This window comes from Tubulanus polymorphus, chromosome 2 (genome assembly GCF_964204645.1).
Source record: "Tubulanus polymorphus chromosome 2, tnTubPoly1.2, whole genome shotgun sequence".
NCBI lineage: Eukaryota > Metazoa > Nemertea > Palaeonemertea > Tubulaniformes > Tubulanidae > Tubulanus > Tubulanus polymorphus.
In genome coordinates this window covers 3,872,279-3,891,243 of record NC_134026.1, presented here as the reverse complement: position 1 = coordinate 3,891,243, position 18,965 = coordinate 3,872,279, and the positions used below count along the sequence as shown (strand labels likewise).

General features: G+C 38.9%; 3 protein-coding genes across 9 annotated transcripts; 2 read left to right on the top strand and 1 right to left on the bottom strand.

Annotated features, from left to right (window-relative positions):
• Positions 1-15: 15 nt before the first annotated feature.
• LOC141899427 (uncharacterized) lies at positions 16-6,722 on the top strand. 3 transcript variants are annotated; one of them, XM_074785721.1, is made up of 29 exons: positions 16-314; positions 401-478; positions 587-813; positions 915-961; positions 1,148-1,221; positions 1,310-1,426; positions 1,508-1,583; positions 1,664-1,749; positions 1,826-1,885; positions 1,968-2,071; positions 2,155-2,288; positions 2,599-2,794; positions 2,874-2,966; positions 3,045-3,168; positions 3,247-3,323; positions 3,402-3,513; positions 3,615-3,879; positions 3,982-4,055; positions 4,127-4,251; positions 4,343-4,458; positions 4,537-4,646; positions 4,730-4,877; positions 4,956-5,125; positions 5,226-5,305; positions 5,394-5,460; positions 5,551-5,721; positions 5,804-5,974; positions 6,061-6,246; positions 6,340-6,722. In XM_074785721.1, exons 1-29 carry the CDS (start codon positions 117-119, stop codon positions 6,565-6,567), a joined length of 3,714 nt encoding a protein of 1,237 aa, XP_074641822.1. In that variant the 5' UTR covers positions 16-116; the 3' UTR covers positions 6,568-6,722. The 3 variants fall into 3 exon arrangements, with proteins under 3 accessions (XP_074641822.1, XP_074641821.1, XP_074641824.1); XM_074785720.1 differs by having other exon boundaries at positions 1,043-1,221; XM_074785723.1 differs by lacking the exon at positions 5,804-5,974 and having other exon boundaries at positions 1,043-1,221.
• Positions 6,723-6,898: 176 nt separating this feature from the next.
• Positions 6,899-11,028, bottom strand: LOC141899456 (uncharacterized). 2 transcript variants are annotated; one of them, XM_074785792.1, is made up of 6 exons: positions 10,971-11,028; positions 10,009-10,219; positions 9,560-9,707; positions 8,818-8,963; positions 8,555-8,734; positions 6,899-8,085 (listed from the first exon to the last, which is right to left on the bottom strand). In XM_074785792.1, the coding sequence occupies exons 2-6, from the start codon at positions 10,199-10,201 to the stop codon at positions 7,904-7,906; spliced, it is 849 nt and encodes a 282-aa protein (XP_074641893.1). In that variant the 5' UTR covers positions 10,202-10,219; positions 10,971-11,028; the 3' UTR covers positions 6,899-7,903. The 2 variants fall into 2 exon arrangements, with proteins under 2 accessions (XP_074641893.1, XP_074641894.1); XM_074785793.1 differs by lacking the exon at positions 10,971-11,028 and adding an exon at positions 10,713-10,815.
• Positions 11,029-12,163: 1,135 nt separating this feature from the next.
• On the top strand, positions 12,164-17,119 carry LOC141899424 (protein unc-93 homolog A-like). Of its 4 annotated transcripts, none has more exons than XM_074785717.1 (4): positions 12,164-12,260; positions 13,296-14,642; positions 14,921-15,188; positions 15,704-17,119. In XM_074785717.1, the coding sequence occupies exons 2-4, from the start codon at positions 13,299-13,301 to the stop codon at positions 15,970-15,972; spliced, it is 1,881 nt and encodes a 626-aa protein (XP_074641818.1). In that variant the 5' UTR covers positions 12,164-12,260; positions 13,296-13,298; the 3' UTR covers positions 15,973-17,119. The 4 variants fall into 4 exon arrangements, with proteins under 4 accessions (XP_074641818.1, XP_074641819.1, XP_074641817.1 ...); XM_074785718.1 differs by having other exon boundaries at positions 12,174-12,338; XM_074785716.1 differs by lacking the exon at positions 12,164-12,260 and adding an exon at positions 12,737-13,012 and having other exon boundaries at positions 15,728-17,119.
• The last annotated feature ends 1,846 nt before the right edge of the window (positions 17,120-18,965 follow it).

The window sequence follows — 18,965 nt, the reverse complement described above, 5'->3', positions numbered from 1 at the left end:
CCACCATCTAGCTGTCAAAGTCTAAGCATGTAAACAAACCGTTCGAATTGAAGGAAACATTTCATTTTAGCCTACTCGTTAATCACAGCTACTTATTCAAGTGGCTGATACTTGTGATGTCTGGAACTGGAAGTCAGAACAGAGTCAATAATGCTAATCAGCAGAGAAATGGAAGTCAACAGCCTCAGCAGAGTCGCTCCAAAGTTTCGGTGACACCTCAAAGTAGACGTTCACAAGATCAAGCTTCCCAAACAGTTGGAACTCCTCAGCCACCACCATCTCAAAATGTACCAGCTACTAATAATGATCAACCGGTATTTGCTCAATAGGCTGAGAATAAATACTTTCATTATTCCCGGTATAAAATTCATGTATGGTATAGGCCTATTCCAATTTTTAGCAGGATGCCAGTTCCTTAAGAGTAAATGGAAGCCAGGAAAGAGTTTCACCAAATTCTAACCAACAAAGATCAGTCAAGGTAGAGTTTAGGTGTATGGTTACATAAAAGTCCTATGGCACAGCCCAATTGGGTATTAAAGCCCAGACCGGTATATACAAACTTAAGTACCGGTATCACTTCTTTTAGAATGGAGCTGCTGCTGATGCGACCGTTCCAAACTATACAAGGGATATCGATGGAAAAGATTTTCATGCAAATTTTGGTGAAGATTTGTCCGTGTTCAAAGAGTACTTGCAACAGACTTCAGTTGAGGATGTATTTCAAGAACAGTGCCATATTTTACTGACCCGCGATACTCTGCCTTATAACCCATATCCGGGGTTTGTGCGGCGTATTCGACAAAAAGCAGAACAGTATGTACCCGGTACAGCTTGTATCAGGAGATTTATTTCCTAAGCCAAAAGGGTCATTTGAAAAAAAAATTGTCTTAATCTTTGAGTCTTGACATTTTTAGGTTCCACACCGATGACAAATCAGTGGAAGAAATTTTCAAACTATTTGGTAAGTCACAAGCCGGAACATCTATCTAGATTAGAAATACTTAATACTTCAGTAGAATACTTAATCCTTTTATTGCTTTAGATTTTCCATACCATCAGTCAGGAGTGCCGTATGTGGCAGTATCCGACAAGTTTGATAACATTTACAGTCTTCCATTAATTGTGAGATGTACAAATCCTTTCGTAGCCCAGAAATATGCTGCCTTAGTTGAAGACTTGACACCAAGACAATCGACATTACAAGACGTCCCTCGTTATTCGGTGAGATTTTTCATCTCTACCAGATTATTGTTTGGCATGCAAGTGATTATCGATCAAACCTAACGTATTTGAATTTCATTCATTTCAGAATCAAGTTACGACAGCGTTGGTTGGACAGGCAGTGTTTGATGGAACATTCTACGATGAACCATCGATGATAGCTGTTCGTACGGAATATTTGATCAATGGAGACAATGCCACAGTTGTGAGTTGACTTATTCATGTTAACTTTATGTATTTATTAATTCTGAAAGTACGCAAATATTTTGTCACTTTTGTTATTTAGGCAGTCGAATTGTTTATAAACAGTGTTATTGCGGATTTGAACTTCATGGAACAGCAGACTGACCACGTACTTCTGGGTGACTATCGATACTGCAGGACATTATTATTGTACCGGTATATACAAAAAAATAGATTCATGAATGTATTCATATTACAGGTGTTAGTTTACCTGTATTTAGGAAGAAAGATGACGAAGTGTTCACATATGATTTCTGGACAATGGATATGGTTCACACAAATCAGGTAAAAACAAGACAAAATCATTCTACAGGGTAAAATATCATGTAACTGTATTTCAATTGGTGTTGTATCATTACAGAATTCATTTTGGCAGTTTTTGAGCGATACTGTTACATCAAACAAACACTTTTCCGCTGAGGTATGGTTTCTAAATCGAGTGCTTTAATCAAATTTGAACGACTACAATATAGCTTATAGATATTTTGTGGATTTATTTGTAGTTGATACTGAAAGTAGATCCCAGTGTTGAAAAATATAGTCGACTTCAGAAACAATACACGTTCAATTTTGTTCAGACATCCACTTTAGAGCAGAAACGTGAAATGTAAGTCAAATTTGCTTGAGAAGACTGATGTCCTTATTGTGTAGACTTGATTGTTTATCAATGTGGATCTGTTTTGTTTGTAGACTAACAACATTCGCTGAATTGCCCATGTCAACGCTTTTCGATGGATATTTCATGAAGAAGCCATTTGCGCAAGCATATGTCGGTACCTTTCTTCCAAGGCAGCAGTTAGCTGAAGGGGTCGGTGATATTGATGGTAAATGCCCTATAAATGGAATTAGGAAATTCTTTGGATTTCTATTAAACTTCGTTTGAAAGTGTGAAAAAACTGAATCAAATCAGGGTTGTATATAACAGATAGTATATATCTATCTAGTTCGTACTGGTCTCCAATTTATCAAGTTATCAATGCCATCATTCTGACCTCTAAAACAAAAAGCATATCCGAAAATTGATATCAAATTGAACATCAAATTAGGAATTGTTAAGAACTAAGTTAGATTTATCGAAAAAGGATCTATCAGAATTCAATAGAAATATATCATATCTTGTAAACTCATTTTCAGAGCCTAGTCAGAGTTTCCATGTCGCGACTCATCCGAACTTCCAGGTCAAACGCGGTCCAAATATAGGCGCGAAGATTCGTGAAAAATTCGGCTTCGCAAAATTTAATCGCGAGAAAGTGGACATCGATGGATTCCGATATAGAGATACTGATGGAAGATACGGGCCTTACGCATGGCAGATAACTGCACCCATTAAGTATGTTTTTAACCCGTTCATAGAATGTTTAGATATTGCACATGGAATTTCATATTGTACACATTTGCATGTCTTGCAGGTCGCATTGGCAGAAAAAGATTGCTTTGAATCATGAATTTGCTGAAATATTTGACTCGGCCTATGGTATTCTACTGATGGTTCTACTAGATAGGTAAGAGGATGAATTGAACGTTGATGATATGGTTCATTTCTGTGTCATTTGTAAATAATGTAAACCATCTCGTTTCAGAGACAAGTTTGATCCACAAATTCTCGTTCATCTCTATCGACTATTCCATTCAACCGCTGCCAAACTCATGCGTTGTATGGAACAGAATAAGATAATTCGCGAAATGATACTGAACTTTCAAGGGGTAAGACAATTGTCTAATTAAAAAGTGTACAAAAATAGCTTTAGTATGATACTGTGAATTTAATGATTATTTATATAGGAAGAAGAAAATTACTTGGTTTATCAAGTTTTCATGGATTATAAATTGAGCTTGTATGAAATGACACACACAGACCAGTAAGTCATAACTTCACTCTAACCCTCAGCTAAAACTCACTCTCATTAGATATATGTTTACCGTTATAAATTTTTCAGCCATGAACGTAGTTCAGATTTGAAAATCATCGGAAAAATCCTTGATGAAAGACTTCAACGTATTATTACTAATGAGAAGGGCATACAAGGAAGTGTTCCCTTGGAACCAGATGTAAGATATTCTCTACTAGGCCTATGAGATATTCTTGTATTTGGATAGCCTTCGTATGAGCTTTCGTCTTTCACTCTAATGACTGTTTGATCTATTTTCAGACCGTGTTAGAGTTGAGATTTATAAATCTATACTGTTCGGCGGTATTCATGCAACTCATCGAAGATGTAGTTCCCGAAATTCCCGCTGTTATGGACTATATACAGCTGATGAAGAAAACATTCCCCGAATATGTTCAGCGTCCACGCACAGCGGTCAAAGGAGTGTCGTCTTCGAAAGACGTTGTCTTACCAGTTCGCGATAGAGCCAAAATCAAATTCAAACACGGTATTGAGCACGATCCTTTGATTCTGCAAGACCGATATGGTGAGCGTCTCTCCACGTTTATTGGCCATACATTTTTGAGCTCTAATCGGCTAGACAGTAGTGGGTTATGAATTAAGACCTTCTCTATGTATTATATTGCAGTTATTGATGTTGATGATTGTATGGAAAGAGACATGGCCCCGAAATCAGTTTTACACGAGTCGGTTCTAATGAAGGTTCGTAGAGCTCTGGATGCACGTCATTCTCTCATTCTGTAATTAATGCTCGTATGTATTTCACTCATTAGTACATGGTTGACACTCATCTCGATGAAGTTTGGACCCAGTTTCTTGTGGAAATCTTATCGCAAACTTATCTGACACCAAATCCTTTCCCAGCCCTAGTCACTGTTCTAAGACAGGCTGCACTAAGGTATTTTGCGCAAATTTGATATTCTACGCTTTCTTTGTGACTTTGTTTCGATGGTATGGAACGGGCTTAGCATTTAAACTTTGATTAATAGGATGCATTTGTATGCTGATAGTAATGATCAGGTTGTGAAACGTGTACAGCACAATACTCCCAAATTAGAAGATGGTGAGAATTTCATCTACGCAGTTCCTGGATGTGATGGACATGGTACGTATGTGGCAGTATTTTGTATTTCTCTGGAAGTTCATATGTGAAATTCTAAAGATCCTGCTTCAATTATTTTAGGACATATAAGTGCCATGTGCATTTTGGATACCGCAGCATTCTTTATGCTGAACCAATTGGTCAAGCCATTCGACAACCGCACTTTCGTTCAAAGAAAAGGCCGCTACAAGGTATATAAGTCTCGAAACCAATGTACATCCCTTACTGGGTCAGCATTTCATTAGCATATCAAAATGAAATATATCATTTACAGATTGCGATGACGCTTGCACTGAGCAGTCATACACCTCTGTACGGTAGGATGGACCCATATCTGAAACAAGTCGACCTGCATGAGCATTGTTACATAAAAGGACCGCATGGATGTGCAGCAGATGCAGTTGCTATCTACTCAAAAATTGGTTTGTAAGAAGTCTGATCTGATTATCAATTAATTGATATATTCAGATTTTAAAATATCATGTCATGTCGTATTGTAGTTATCGACCATATAAATGATGTTCTGAAGAATGACGATTTCCCCGTGCAAGGTTTCTACATGGGTGTTGAGGAAACACGTTGGTGCGCCGAGGATCTTCAGAATAGAAAACGTGCATTCCAAACTGAGTTCGAACGAATCGTCCTCCTCAAACAGCCATTATATTTGAAGGTATTCAGTAATTACATCTTCTTTCCTCAATTAAGCATCATGATTCATGGTTTGTAAATAGCCTGTATATCTGTATGTTCATCAATGAAAATCTTTTCAGCTGTTCGTTGTCAAAGAATGGTTCTATGTGCCAATTGTTAAAAAATACCTGTTCCATTTTACAAACCAAGATGAGACTCAGTAAGTCGTACCAAAATAGAAAGATTGTCTGTGCACGATTTAAGTTTTTTCGAGTTGATGGATTATTTCTTTATATTCTTTTTTTTAGGAAAGAGATGTTCTTTGATAATAACCCTGTGTGGCTTTATCAGAATATCTTCTTCAAGAAAGAAAAAGTATTGTTTCATTTTGCTCTGACATCACTACTATTATCATAATGTTTACTGGGTAGTTTGAATCTTGAATTATGCATCATACAATTTCAGGCAGCGTTTCATTTCCAACAAGGTGCCACACCTGATTCCTGCAGTCCGTATACAGGTCCGAACTTGCGCATAGCTTTTCGAATCATTGATAAAAAAATTCGAAGTGAAATTGATAACAAACGCTGGATAGACGTGCATCGATGGCTGCTGACAAAATCACTTATGAATCAGGTACGAAATTTCAACAAAAGGTTTTAGAACTTTTGTATTGCTCCTCAACTTAACAATACGAAAATCTTCATTCCAATTCTAGAACACGGCACATATCGCTGAAACATGGAGAATGCTGCACAGCGTTGCAGCGCAATTAGAATATATAAACTGTCTCAACCTGTCGATCCAGGAACTGATTCTATATGGGCTCGAGGAAAGAGCCAAACTTTTCCGTCGCAGAGAGGACGAGCAAGGGGATCCTCATTTTCTGGTAGCTTTCACTGTTGAAATGACACCTTTCTTTTGTCTGAAATAAGAATGAGCATCATCTTCAGTCTACACGATGTATCTTTTTAGGGCTGCCTTGATCTGATTATATTGGGAAAGATGGTACAGGGCTACAGGTCTAAATTAGAACAAGTGCTCAAAACGCAAGCGTGTATGGCACCAAAAACATTCCCAGAAATGGTGGAGACTAAACTCAAGTCAATTGTTGAATGGCACATTGGATCTAGAAATCTTTATGTCAAGATTGAACCAGCTGTAACTACGTCTTATTATTTTCTATTCATTCAAACAGTTAGATTCTGATATCGTACTTAAAGTAACATCCGTAAAATAACTTCATATTTGTAGTCTGTCCAAAAGCTGGAGCAAGTTCGTCAAATGTGCGCGGCGCTACAAGATATCCTGTCTCATGATGTTCATCTGATCAGCCCCGAAGCTAAAGCGGCCGTTAAAAGCATTCGAGCTGAAGCTAAGAATACTCGTCCATCATCTCCTGAACCGGGCCATCAACGAACATTGAAAATATACCTCAATCCTGCTGATGATATTCATAATGAATGGAGATACATATATTGAGAGTACAAAAAACCATCATGTACATCTAATCTATGACCGTTTAAAGTACTGAAGTAAAATGAAGATCCAATTTTTCGAACAAGTTCCGATTTTAGTTTATCAAAGATCTGTGATATATTAAACGATGTGAACATTGATATATTTTTCTACAAATTTTTCGCTTCTTAAGAAATTAAATTTTTCCTTTGATGAAATTCTGTTTGCTGCTTTTCTTTCTTTGAGACTGTATTTCTATTTAGATGATGCTCAACTTGAGATGAAATGAGTGATACAAATCCATTCCAATTTCTAAAATACGTGGAACAAAACGCTATGATTTGAAAATTGCAACTTTATTCTATAACATAAATACACACTGAAGTTATGTAAATACAGTTAATGTAAAACAATCAGTCACTTATTAAGCACTGAAATCATTCAAAAATAGATATATTATTCCATGTAACTATAACAATATATTTTCAGCCTATTACCGGTATAAATCTAAGCTAATACGATGCACCTTTAGCCACTGACCTAAGTCGAAGTACAAGAGACAGGCAATTAAAAGGGAGTTTCACAATATGTATGCACTATCACAATAAAGCAGTATGAGAGTGCTAGGAATGTACTGGTACTAAATATGTCTTGGAATGCCCTCGTGTTAAGTCGTGTACCTAAATCTGCAATACAATCTCGAGGATTAAGAGTAAGACTAGCGTCAAGTGTGTATTTTATCATATCGGAAAATATGGCAAACGAATAGAATACCAAAATGCATTGTATAGAGACTTATATCACATAAGATAATGGTAATAATTGTTCTCAGGCAATCATTTCTCTCGGACAAGAAAGCATTTCAACGCTAAATGAACAATGGAAGTCGCACACTCTAAAGACGCATTACATTCACGATGACACAACATTCCATAAAATACCCAAATATGTAGATAATCTACGTGTACCATTCAACCTAACTATAAGTTTTTCTAACTAACAGTAATCGCAAGATAAACATTGAGCTTCCAAGAAATATTTTAGAATACCTTAATATAATATAATTTTGAGAAGTATTGAAGCTTTTCATTAGATTAGAGAAAGTCATATCGTGTCAAATTCGATTTGGTCTGTCAGTCGCCGAAACTATTTCAATGAACTCCTGCAATTTAATGTAGGTTGCATTCCAGACTATTGCATCATTTGATAATTCTTTGTCATGTCATGTTATTATCATTGCGTGAACTAAAACGTTTATATGATGAACACTTTAAATGTAATCCGGGCAGAATTATGCGAAAGGAAATTTGTTCGGAATGTGAAGAAAAAATTCATCTAATTCATCTATAGTCAGTTACATCTAATAATAGACCGCTGTCATTCCTAGGTTTTTGGTTTTTGTTCGCAGGTTGACCTCGCGTTGATACAGGCTTAAATCTGAAGCCACGAATCCTTGCACCGAAAACAATGCTAGTTTATCTCTCCATTTCTGATCGGTTGGCATGTTCATCAACAGTTCGCAGATTTTTTCTTTGTATTCAGCTAAAATGGATAGTAATAATACACATGAAAATTTCAGAACATAGATTTCAGAACATGCGCGTTGACACAGCACCAGCCTCCTTCCTTAAAAGCACGAACCTTGAATAAGCCTATTTCAAAAATTATTTTCATGTGATAAAAGAAAATTACCCTGTGCACATGATCATACAGTTGACTCTACTCAAGTTTGACTATTATTTGGTAAAGTGAAAATTAATCTGACATTAAGGATTCATCGTGTTATATATTCCATAGATAGTGTCACAAAAATTAATCAACAAACATCGGACTGTTATCCGACTTGAGAAGAAACAACTGTATAAACAAACAGGACCAAGAAAATAATTCAACGAATATCTTTGAACAGTTGTCCAAGTTTGTCCGATCTTGCTCAAGAGTTGCTCAAGAGGAGTTGACTGTATTCATGTATTTCAGATTATCTTATCACTGATATTTCGTTTCAACTTACACGGCAGTCTGCTGTTGAATACCATCGGGTGATTCGGTAATGGTCCCCAACTCGTGAGAGTTTTAATCTTATCTTTGATTTCCGGGCGCGTTTTTCGATAATGACACAGATAAGTTGACGAGATCGGCGCCGCGTCCGCAGATCCATCCAACACCATTCTGATTGATTTCAAGTGAGAGCCTAAAAATGATGGATAAATGAAATAATCACCCATTTCCCTGCACTCTCGGAATGGATTAGACATTTAAAAATCTGATGCTCACCAGATTTCAATACATTGCCGAAATATGTGGCATTTGTTCCTAATTTCTTGAGAAATTCAAGCGTAGTATCATGAGCACTGACTGATTCATCGTTACTGTACGCCCATTTGTGGCCTTTCAGACTGTCAAAATCATCTATTCTTGAGCTAGAAGAAAATACAAATTCATTGAACTCGGTGATACAGTAGACTCAACTTGCCTCACATCTCGCTGAACCCATAATTTCTCTGAGGTAGGCGAATTCCAAGGAAATTAGAGCAGGGATCTGACGCAATCAACTCCAGAGTATACCGAGTCTACTGTCAGGCCCCTATGAGCGCTTGATTCCTCAAACTCCTAAAGCGAAAATACTTTTAAACGTGCTTGAAACTCCCTTAATTTGAGCAATATGCCTCAAACTCCTTTAAAACTAGTTGGGAAGAGGATTTGTTTAAGGATTTACCCAATCAGGCAGTTACCAAATTACGAACCGAGTTTAGTAGCGTGAAGGATAAAGATTTTCTTACAAAACCACAGAATGAAGAATGGTTTCACTGAGATCAATAGTACCGATTTAGGAGTCTACAGTAATTGGGATATGAAAGTGATACAGACGCTTAGTTGAAACTCGAAATTTTCTATCCAGGAATGACCAAGCTGTAGGGACCTCGATTGTAATAAATCAATGTCAGGATGTACTTGAAATTGTAGTTAATTCAACCTTTTGTACAAACTAATTTCTGTAATTTAGAGAATTAGTCACCTGTTTGATGCGTGGATGATAACATCTGTGAAATATACAGGACGACCTTGAGTCATCGGATGTTCGTGAATCGGCGCAACGGGAATCAGTTCCAGATATTTGTTTCCGGAATCGAATAATCTCAAAAATGAAGTACTACTTATGAATCCTAGAAAGAAAGAAGATATCACACTGAGGTATAAAATCAGCCCTTTTCAAAAGATATAGGGGAGCCTCAAATTGAATTTTACAAAGTAGGGAATATCATGTAGGACATTGCTTAGTCATTTTAATGCAGAAGTCACCAAACCCTCTCCTTACACTAACACCCTTCTTGTTGAATCGCTTAAATTCTTTTTTATTTAAAAATTTTTTGAAATATTCCAAATAATTTGAATATATTCCATTACAGGATACATCATCTACCTAATACACAACACTAATACTCTCAACAGTATCGCATGTCTCACCTATATCAGCTTCATCCAGTGTAAATGGGTCAAGTCGATTCATCGGAGGTCCTTCCCATCTTGATTCGTAAATTAAGTAAGATTCCATGGCTAGTTTCTCTTCTAGATATTCTTGAATACATTGAAAATATTCGATAGGCATACTGTGCGGTGATAGATACGATATCAATCTTAGTTTCTTTTCTGACGTCATGATTTTTGATGATCAGAGCTAAAATAAAACAAACCCATTCATTGATTATTTATTCCGTAAATTTCCCCAATATTGCTTAAATATATCCTAGAATCCGTCCTGGAAGTGGTTGTATTCCACAGGGCTCTACGATCCTAGTGTACCCAACCACCCAGACACTTCATTTAAATTTGTTTGACAATGGCTGCCAGTCGGCCATCTTGAATGTGATCAGACCAATCTGCGCGCCAGTTGCACTGACTTGCGGATGTGTTTGTATGATGAACCATAATATCAAGACAATCCATTATTGGAAGTCCGTAACAGAATAACTTGAGTTCATGATTCTTGATGCATGTCAGCTCCAGAATATTCCATGGTATAGTATAGTCAGTAACCTGACTGTGGTTTAGTTTCACGATCGGATATTTTCACAAACCACATATACATGTTGGTATAAGCCCATCCGATTATAAAAAGCTTACCACCAACGATTAGGTAACTAACTAGGTATAGTAGTACTAGGGCTTACTATTAGTAGGACCATATGATGCACAACCGACCACAGACAGCCGGCGCCGGGGGTGGTTGCCGGTCGGTGAGCAGGTGAGGAGTGGTGTTGTGCCTGTGTGGTGCTGTAAAAAAAGCCATGTTATTGTTGTTGAGTGGGCCCACGCCTTTGGATCAAAATCGTAGGTTCAACTCTCCAAGCGTGAACTAAGCAGATAATTCGACTTAAGCAGTCAAATAATCAGTGACAACGATTAGATGATTAGAACATAGGCCCTACCCTCTTTTTGACAGCAACACGGAAGCTAATTTGTGGTGGATACAATTTCATAATGTCGATAGGACGGTGTATAATTTATAGACTGGTTGCCGCGCTGAACTCGACAGGCAACCAGTCAATATAATTTCAAAATTTGGCGTCGCAAAGGGGCCGTTTGCGCAGTCTGTGAATCACCACGAGACTGGGAAAGGTGTCAAATATGAAGTTTTCGCGACGAGGCAGTACTGGTAGTTCAGGCAAAGGACTGGGCGCACCAGCTGAACTTGATGCCTAGTGCCCTATTCGGTGGCTGTTAAAACGTCAAACGGTGGTGAATTACTGTATTACAGTAGGTGCTCAAACGCCGTTCCCTCTACCCATTTGCCTGTCATTTTTATTTTCAAACTACGTGCGGTCCGTGGCTCGCTCATTCGTTCGCCGCCCGAGGACGACGGATGGGCACCACACAAATTCAGAAAACTTAGCCATCGAGTGTAGGTTTTAAACTCATTGACCATCGGATGGGATTCAGACGTAGATGTCCAATCCGATCATGACCTCCTTGACAGGCCGGTGGCGTGTCAGGAATTTGCCGGGTTGGTCGTCTTAGAGCGCGAACCGGTGCGCATCTTGGTGCCGGGGCGGCCGAGAAAATAGCTACCGACTAGTAGAAAATGCTCAGATCACTATCTTGAATTCACATACCTGATAGATAGATATATAGCAGAGAAACCAGAAAAAGGGCAGTTCTAAAGGTTATAACAATTGGGCACTTTTCCAAGGCTCACAACTCCCGCCCCTTATACCGACCATGCCGGTACCGTACTTAACGAATTTTTAGCGAAATTAGAGTCCATGGTTTTACGATTTAATTATGTCGATAATAAACAGCGAAATCGCGTTAAATGTCATGATTTGATCGCCTGAGTTCCTAGGTTTTCCCAATCACCCCGCTCCGCGGCGGAAATTTAACGCGATATGTCCTCCCATTCATTGTATTGGCTCGCGTGCCGACACCCTTTGATTTTCGCGCCATCATGTCATCCAGCTTCTCGCACGCCGGCACATACGCAGATCAATACGTATGCAGTGGGAATCAATGTGGAAGGAAGCAGCAGATGGCGTTGAAATGCATGGCTTTGATTCGTGTGGTTATAATAGTATGGGTTTAGACCTAGTATTTACAGTACACAGTATATACAATCCATTCTGTGCGTGAATATAGGCTTTGAAATGCGCATTAGCGAAGAAACCAATTCAAGCATGGACTCAAAAACGACGTTCATGGTTTAACTGAACGGAAGGTTTTATGTACGTAGTTTCTATGGACGTATACGGTCTCTAGGGTTACGTCAGTAGTTTAATGTAGGCTCTTAGCAAATATATACGGTAAGTCTCGGAAGATGGACTCGTGTGCGGGTTGTTAGTGACAGGACGTACGCATATAACCTTGGACTTAAGTCCATGGTATTAACATTGTCTGAATGGTTGCACGTTTTTGCTCATAACTCATGATGAAGCTCAACAGAGCCAGACCTACGTCCCCAAATATGGGTCTCTGATCGATGTATCGTTATTGAATTGTTTCTCAAGTGAGGGATTGCCAAATTGTGATTCCCCTGATTCAAGGATGGAAACTACACTGATCCACAGTCGACTGTATGGCCTACGTACATATCAGTCATGGTATTTGAAACGTTCGTTTTAGAGGTTGGACAATGTACTCACAAATTTGACCAGGTTATGGCAAAAACCCAACCCATTCGCAAAGAAATAGACTCTTTGTTGTGATCACAAAGGCAGCTATACTACGTTATAATAGATCCAACATTTATTCGAATATCCCAGTCGTTTCTGAGCCACGGAAATGTGCGCCTGCCGTAGTATATATACATATACATGTGTCGCATTTTTGCAAATGTATTTCTGAGTCCTGAGGGTTCCTGTATGTTGCGTTATAGTTTTATCGAAGACTAAATGTGCGGTGATGCCAAACTTGGTGTCTCAAGCGGGCCAAACGTTTAGTAAATAGTAGGATGTATGACATGAAAGAAATTATGCAGGTAACCTACATAATTTATTTCTCTGGTTCCTGATACAAACCATGTAACGAAGATCATGGGATTTGAATAGACGCGAACTAATTGGTGGCATAGTGCAGTGTCACCGCTTTGAAAAAGGAAGGAAATATGAAAAAAGATCTGTCAGGTTTTATATTATGTATATATTACACACTAGTGTATATATTGTGTGCGCGCGCGTGCGTGTATACATGGAATTTTGATGGTAATGATTAATTTATATGAGGTTCTTGATAGAAGTCATAATTTCGTTATATTTTTTCAGTCGATGGCTAACGACATAGATGATACGGAAAATGGCGACGTTGGGAGGAAGCAAACCGACAGCGATCATGAGTGGTCGCCTCCAGACGCCTCAATGCGGATGCTCTCGAAACGGGACAGTTGCAGTACTAATGACATTTACTGTCGCCAGTCGAAATCTGCACCAAATACTCGCAAAGATTTAGGCATTGCTAATTCAGACCACGATGTGTCGCGTCCCGGACCATTAAAGTCTTCACTGATTCCCGGATCGTTTGGAGGCAGTTATCGGTCGATTGGCAAAAGCGTCAGTTTTAGAAATCTCTACAATGACGAACAGCCACGAACGACGCCGAACACCTCCCCTCTAGCACGCGATAACCCTGTGAAAAACGAATCCGTTTCCAAAAGAAAATGCTGGAAAAGTCATTTGGTTGTGTCGTTAGGATTCTGTTTAGTGTATACTGCTTTTAATTCGTTGCAGAATCTAGCGAGTAGTCTATTAACTGATGACGGACTCGGATTTGCTTCGCTCAGTATCGTCTACACACTGGGAATATGCTCTTGCTTTTTTACGCCATTCCTTGTCAAAAAACTGACGCCGAAATTGTCAATTATGATCGCTTATGGAGCGATGTTTTTGTTTACTGCGTCAGTTTTATATCCACGGTATTATACTCTGTTACCTACGTCTTTCCTTTTAGGAAGCGTTCAGGGCCCATTGTGGACATCGGCCTTAATGTACATAACCACTGCTGGATTAGACTATGCAATACTAACTCACGGGATCCATGACCATATTATTAGCAAGTTTACCGGCATTTTTCTATGTTTTCAACAATCGTCGCAGGTTATCGGAAATTTGTTGTCATCTTTAGTATTACAATCTGGAGCCGTTCAATTGATGGGACATTCCAATACAACATTTTGCGGTGCCAGCCATTGTCCACAAACGATCGTGGCGGAGGAACTGTCTCATCTAAACTCGACCAATTCATTTCCTTACGACGAATTTATTTCGAATTCTTCAACGATAAATAACGAATCTCGGAGACTGGTTGAAGATAGCGAAGTAATGGATGATCGTAAGTTAAAGTTGTACATGCTCGGAGGGCTGTATCTGCTTTTTATAGTAATAGCTATGGTAATCACTGGCGTTCTTTTGGAGCGCTTCAAGTTATCTCGAGCCGCCGCCGAAAACTACGGAAGTCATCTGAGCATCGCGTCAGTCGTGTCAGAAAATTCATCATCTAAAGATCTGCTTTGCGCGAGTTTGACTATTCTGGCAAAACCTGAAATGCTGACGTTGTTGCCGATAAGTTTTGCCGCTGGTATGCAGATGGCGTACATGTTCGCCGACTTCACCCAGGTTGGTGGTTTCTCGCAATTACTAAGAAATGATCAATATCGTAACCCGTCGAATACTGAAATCTCGAAGTCGATTTAATTCCAAACTTTCGTTGTTCTCGAAAGCGTTGCATTTTAAAAAGTATGCGACTTATTTTCAATCCGATTCTATCATTTTCTAGTTCCCCGGTTTTGCCGAAGCTATGTCGAGATTAGATTTAATGGATTGCGTTTATTGTAACATTAATCGTGAGTGAGGCTCATCGGATTTTTAGTAAAACACCTTTTCTTGTTCTTCAGAATTATATAACATGTGCTCTCGGTATGAATTGGGTTGGTTATGCGATGACCGCATTCGGTGCCACTGATATGATCTGCTCTTATGGCGTCGGCGAAATTACGAAATGGATCGGAAGACCTGTAATTTTCGTGTTCACCTCACTAGTCCAAATAGCCATGTACCTCGCTATGCTGCTGTGGATTCCCGACACGCGTCATATAGCGGTATTCTTCGTTATTCCTGCCGTTTCTGGATTCTGCGATGCCGTTTGGCAGCCGCAGTTAGCTGGTAAGTAAAAAGTAGAAAAAAACATGTTAGAAATCTTTCTCCCGAACCTTTCTAGTACGTAGATATACATGTAGTAGACAAGAAACTTGAACTTTAAAAGTTTTATATTGACTCCTTGATGAAAGATACGTAACACATTATACAGTGCCTTTTGACAATGGATTTGAATATGAATCTATTGACAATTGAATTGAATGGCGCCGATTGTTATGACGAGGGACGCATATCAAAATTCAACATCAACAAGACATGGCAATATATTAGATAGAAATTAAGAGTCAAGAGATACATTTAATTACAAAATGAACGCCGAAATTCGCAATTGTATTTGTTATCTCAAAACGCTAATCGTACATCGACCCAATACTCCTTCACCACACAGGACCCCCTTGAATAACGCATAGGGCCTTAGTAGTTATCAATGTATAGAAACATTAATGTACTTATAGGGTTTTAACGGCGTCAAAAATCTGACGCTTGTATTACATGTAGTAACGAACATATTGACTTTTCAGCTTTTGTTGGTATTCTTTTTAAAGATCAACAGGAACCGGCGATCGCAAGCCATCGTATGTTTTTTACACTAGGCAGCGCAGTTGTGTTCGCGTACGGGAATTTCATTTGCATGCACCTCAAAATATACCTCGGATTAGCTTTAACGATACTGGGCATTTCCTCGTACGGTATCGCCGAATTTTTGTATCGACGAAAACTCGCTCAGAAAGAACAGAAACGGGCCGAACGGAAGTTGATGGCTAACGGTGGCGGGAAGGTCGTTTTATGAAAAATAGAAGATATAGGGACGACAATATTGGCTCAACTAATCATTTACATCCGTACGTGATATATATTATTCATCATCGTCGACATTTGGAATTTTCATGAAATATTTTTTCCGTTTTGTTTCATGAAATTGTTATATAATATTTATACACTGTACTATCTAATGGAAGAATATTTAAAAGCATTATCTATTTTCCTGAACGTACAATATAAAATACATGTTTGATTATCATTATTTAATAAGGACGTTTTAAAAGTTGTCTGATTGTGTTGCGTGTTATTTGCTTTGAATGAAAAAATGTCACGATTGATTTTTATAGTTTGTCTGTACCTTTTGTATATTAATGTATTAGCTGATACCTCTTGAATACGAATATGTGATGATTTAAGTCTGGTTTTCACGAGCGGTTGCCTGAGAGCGATTTCCTACTTTGTAAACCTAATAAAGATTAGTTTCCACTATCGGCAGATAGCATTTTTCCTCGCTCATTATTATCCTTCTTCGGCAGGCAATCGGAACTGATGTCGGCCATCTTGGAACTAGGTCCTAACTACAGCGACCGCGTTCAATCGCGTGGTCGACAATTTCTGGACTATAATTCCGATTAACTGACATACGGCTCCGCATTTAGTTCGGCTTACGAAAACTGAAGTTCATCCTGCGCGCCGGAATAGGCTCGCGTCATCGCCCCCAATCAGAAATCATGTTTTATATATTTTCGCCGGCTACCCGACGTACGCATGCATCTTCGGGCTCTAGCTAAACAGGGCTCACGATGCCATCAGGTTCGAATCATGCCGTGAGAGGATTGCTCCGGAAAAACTATTATCGCAGGCAACAGATGGAAGTTGCCCGGAGTGCGGCAATAAATCGCTTCTCTTTTTGACCATTTTGCTCCATTTTGAAGAAATGCAAAAAATTGTAGCCAAGGTCACTTAACAAGATGTGTCCATCGCGACGACTCTCGCTTTAGAACACTCGTGAATACCGGGCTATGGTCACGTGCCATACACACTTGCACAATATATTATCTGAGATTTCTAAATTAATCTTATTGTTCGTCGTTAACGACAGTGTTTGAAATAGATCTCATGCGTTGTTTACTTTCGAGTTTTCTTTTTTTGCAATTATTCTTTTCGTGATAATAAATTCCAATATACATTGTATATACATACAATACATTCGAATTTAGCTCTTTATTGTAAATATCTCGTGATGCATAACTGGAAGCCGTGTCCGGGACTCAGTTGCACGTTATCACTGAAGATTTGACTCTCGGATTTGAAACATTGAAAATGATGAACTGCATGACTGATTTAACTAGGTCTACGATTCAGTTCCACAGTTCCGATTTAAGATTTGACTCGCGAGGAGAATCATTGATAATGAACTAACTTAAATTCACAACTGTGGAACCGGGTCCTGGGTGATATGTCGGAAGAACCAATCGCATTGCGCCATGTGGACATTTGACCAATCGCTGAACTCCAGAAATACTTTTACTAAAATTCAAGGCCAGAAGAACAAGCGACGACAGATTGTGCCATTTGATCCAACTTCAGTAGTATCGGAATCCTTTAAACCCGATTGCATCGTATCGGTTGCGCAGCCATTGAAGCCTATGATTTGACTGCCTCGATGTTTCACTTTAGTTGCCAGGTATTGCCAGTACTTTGGTAAAGGGAAAAGTACAACAGCTTCCGTGAATTCCGGAAAAAATCTAAGTCCAAATAAGTACATTTGTAGTTCTCGACCCGTAATAAAAAAATTCTTTTGTTGCCAATGTCTTGCATCAACACTGCCACGGCACCACACCCTACTGACAAGCCCGTTAACCAGGTGATGTCATTAATAGCCAATCAGATATCGCGTTTTATTTTAGCCCGGGTTACTCCATCCTCGGCGATTATACAACTGGCAATCTCATTCGTGTCGCACTTACCCTACGTGCGCGTGCACCTGCGCATTAGCGCTCTGATTCTCGATAAATCTTGGAAAACTCCCCACAAGTTGTCTTATTTTGCAGTTTTTTTTTTAAGAATCTCACCATCCCCGGATTTTTAACATCCTGATGATCGACCAGATGTTGCTGATACGAACTTATGACTAGTGTACGAGCGGTCATTCGCTATTTTGCGATGTTATAGATCTCAACCAGGGATCTTTCTCAACGTATATACATGTTGTACACAGACGTATCGATGTGTCTTGCAGCTGGGAATCAAATAACTGTGTGTGGCAACCTCAATACTTCAATACTTCAATAATAATTTAGGGATACGTAACAACACGATTCTGTATGCTACCAATAATGGCATCACATATTATCGCATTAAAACTCCGTCTGACCGTTAAGACAGGGTCATAGGTTGGGTTACTCTAGTAAAGGAAACGCTTATTAGCACCAGTTGTCATTTGTCATCAGTATAACATTATTGACAAAGCCGCCAGACTGCGCACGCTTGTATCGACGTGAGGCGAGTTGATAAAATTGTACTTCACGCTGGAACGCCATCGAGTCCGCCAACTTCACCGTGTGGCTAGCTCGGTGTTTCGAGAAGTGATTCAAACTGCATTGAACGAAAGTAATTAATACACACAACGACAGTTAATGAAGGTATTACACTGGATATTACGTAACAGTTATATATATCATATGTATTCATCGAAGACCGGGAGGAAAAAGACGAAATGCGTTTAAAAGATAGTTGTTTCGGAGATTCACTCGTTTTTCATCGTGTAAATTTATTGAGGTAATGAATTGAAACAAAAATCAACCGGGTCAAAATTGAAACAGTGATTTAATGGATATCGTCTAGCGATTCAGTTAACTGTAAGTTACGAAATAATTTAACTACTTCTACTATAACTATCATTATCTATTATGGCATTGTTGCTCTGTATGAAGCTGCGACGAGTCGAGATCGGAGTAATCTATAACCTTGCCGTTCACGTAGTTTCTTAAAGCAGTGGAGGAAGAAATATTTTCATTT

Bases quoted from the DNA above. Each gene is read 5' to 3' on its own strand.
- LOC141899424 (XM_074785715.1), top strand. From the start codon at position 12,986: ATGTATGACATGAAAGAAATTATGCAG. The intron at 13,013-13,295 runs GTAACCTACATA...ATATTTTTTCAG, and splicing joins ACATGAAAGAAATTATGCAG to TCGATGGCTAACGACATAGA. The intron at 15,189-15,703 runs GTAAGTAAAAAG...TTGACTTTTCAG, and splicing joins TTGGCAGCCGCAGTTAGCTG to CTTTTGTTGGTATTCTTTTT.
- LOC141899456 (XM_074785792.1), bottom strand. From the start codon at position 10,201: ATGACGTCAGAAAAGAAACTAAGATTGATATCGTATCTATCACCGCAC. The intron at 9,708-10,008 runs GTGAGACATGCG...CTTTCTTTCTAG, and splicing joins ACTGGATGAAGCTGATATAG to GATTCATAAGTAGTACTTCA. The intron at 8,964-9,559 runs GTGACTAATTCT...ATTTTCTTCTAG, and splicing joins ATCATCCACGCATCAAACAG to CTCAAGAATAGATGATTTTG.
- LOC141899427 (XM_074785720.1), top strand. From the start codon at position 117: ATGTCTGGAACTGGAAGTCAGAACAGAGTCAATAATGCTAATCAGCAG. The intron at 479-586 runs GTAGAGTTTAGG...CACTTCTTTTAG, and splicing joins ACCAACAAAGATCAGTCAAG to AATGGAGCTGCTGCTGATGC. The intron at 2,289-2,598 runs GTAAATGCCCTA...ACTCATTTTCAG, and splicing joins AGGGGTCGGTGATATTGATG to AGCCTAGTCAGAGTTTCCAT.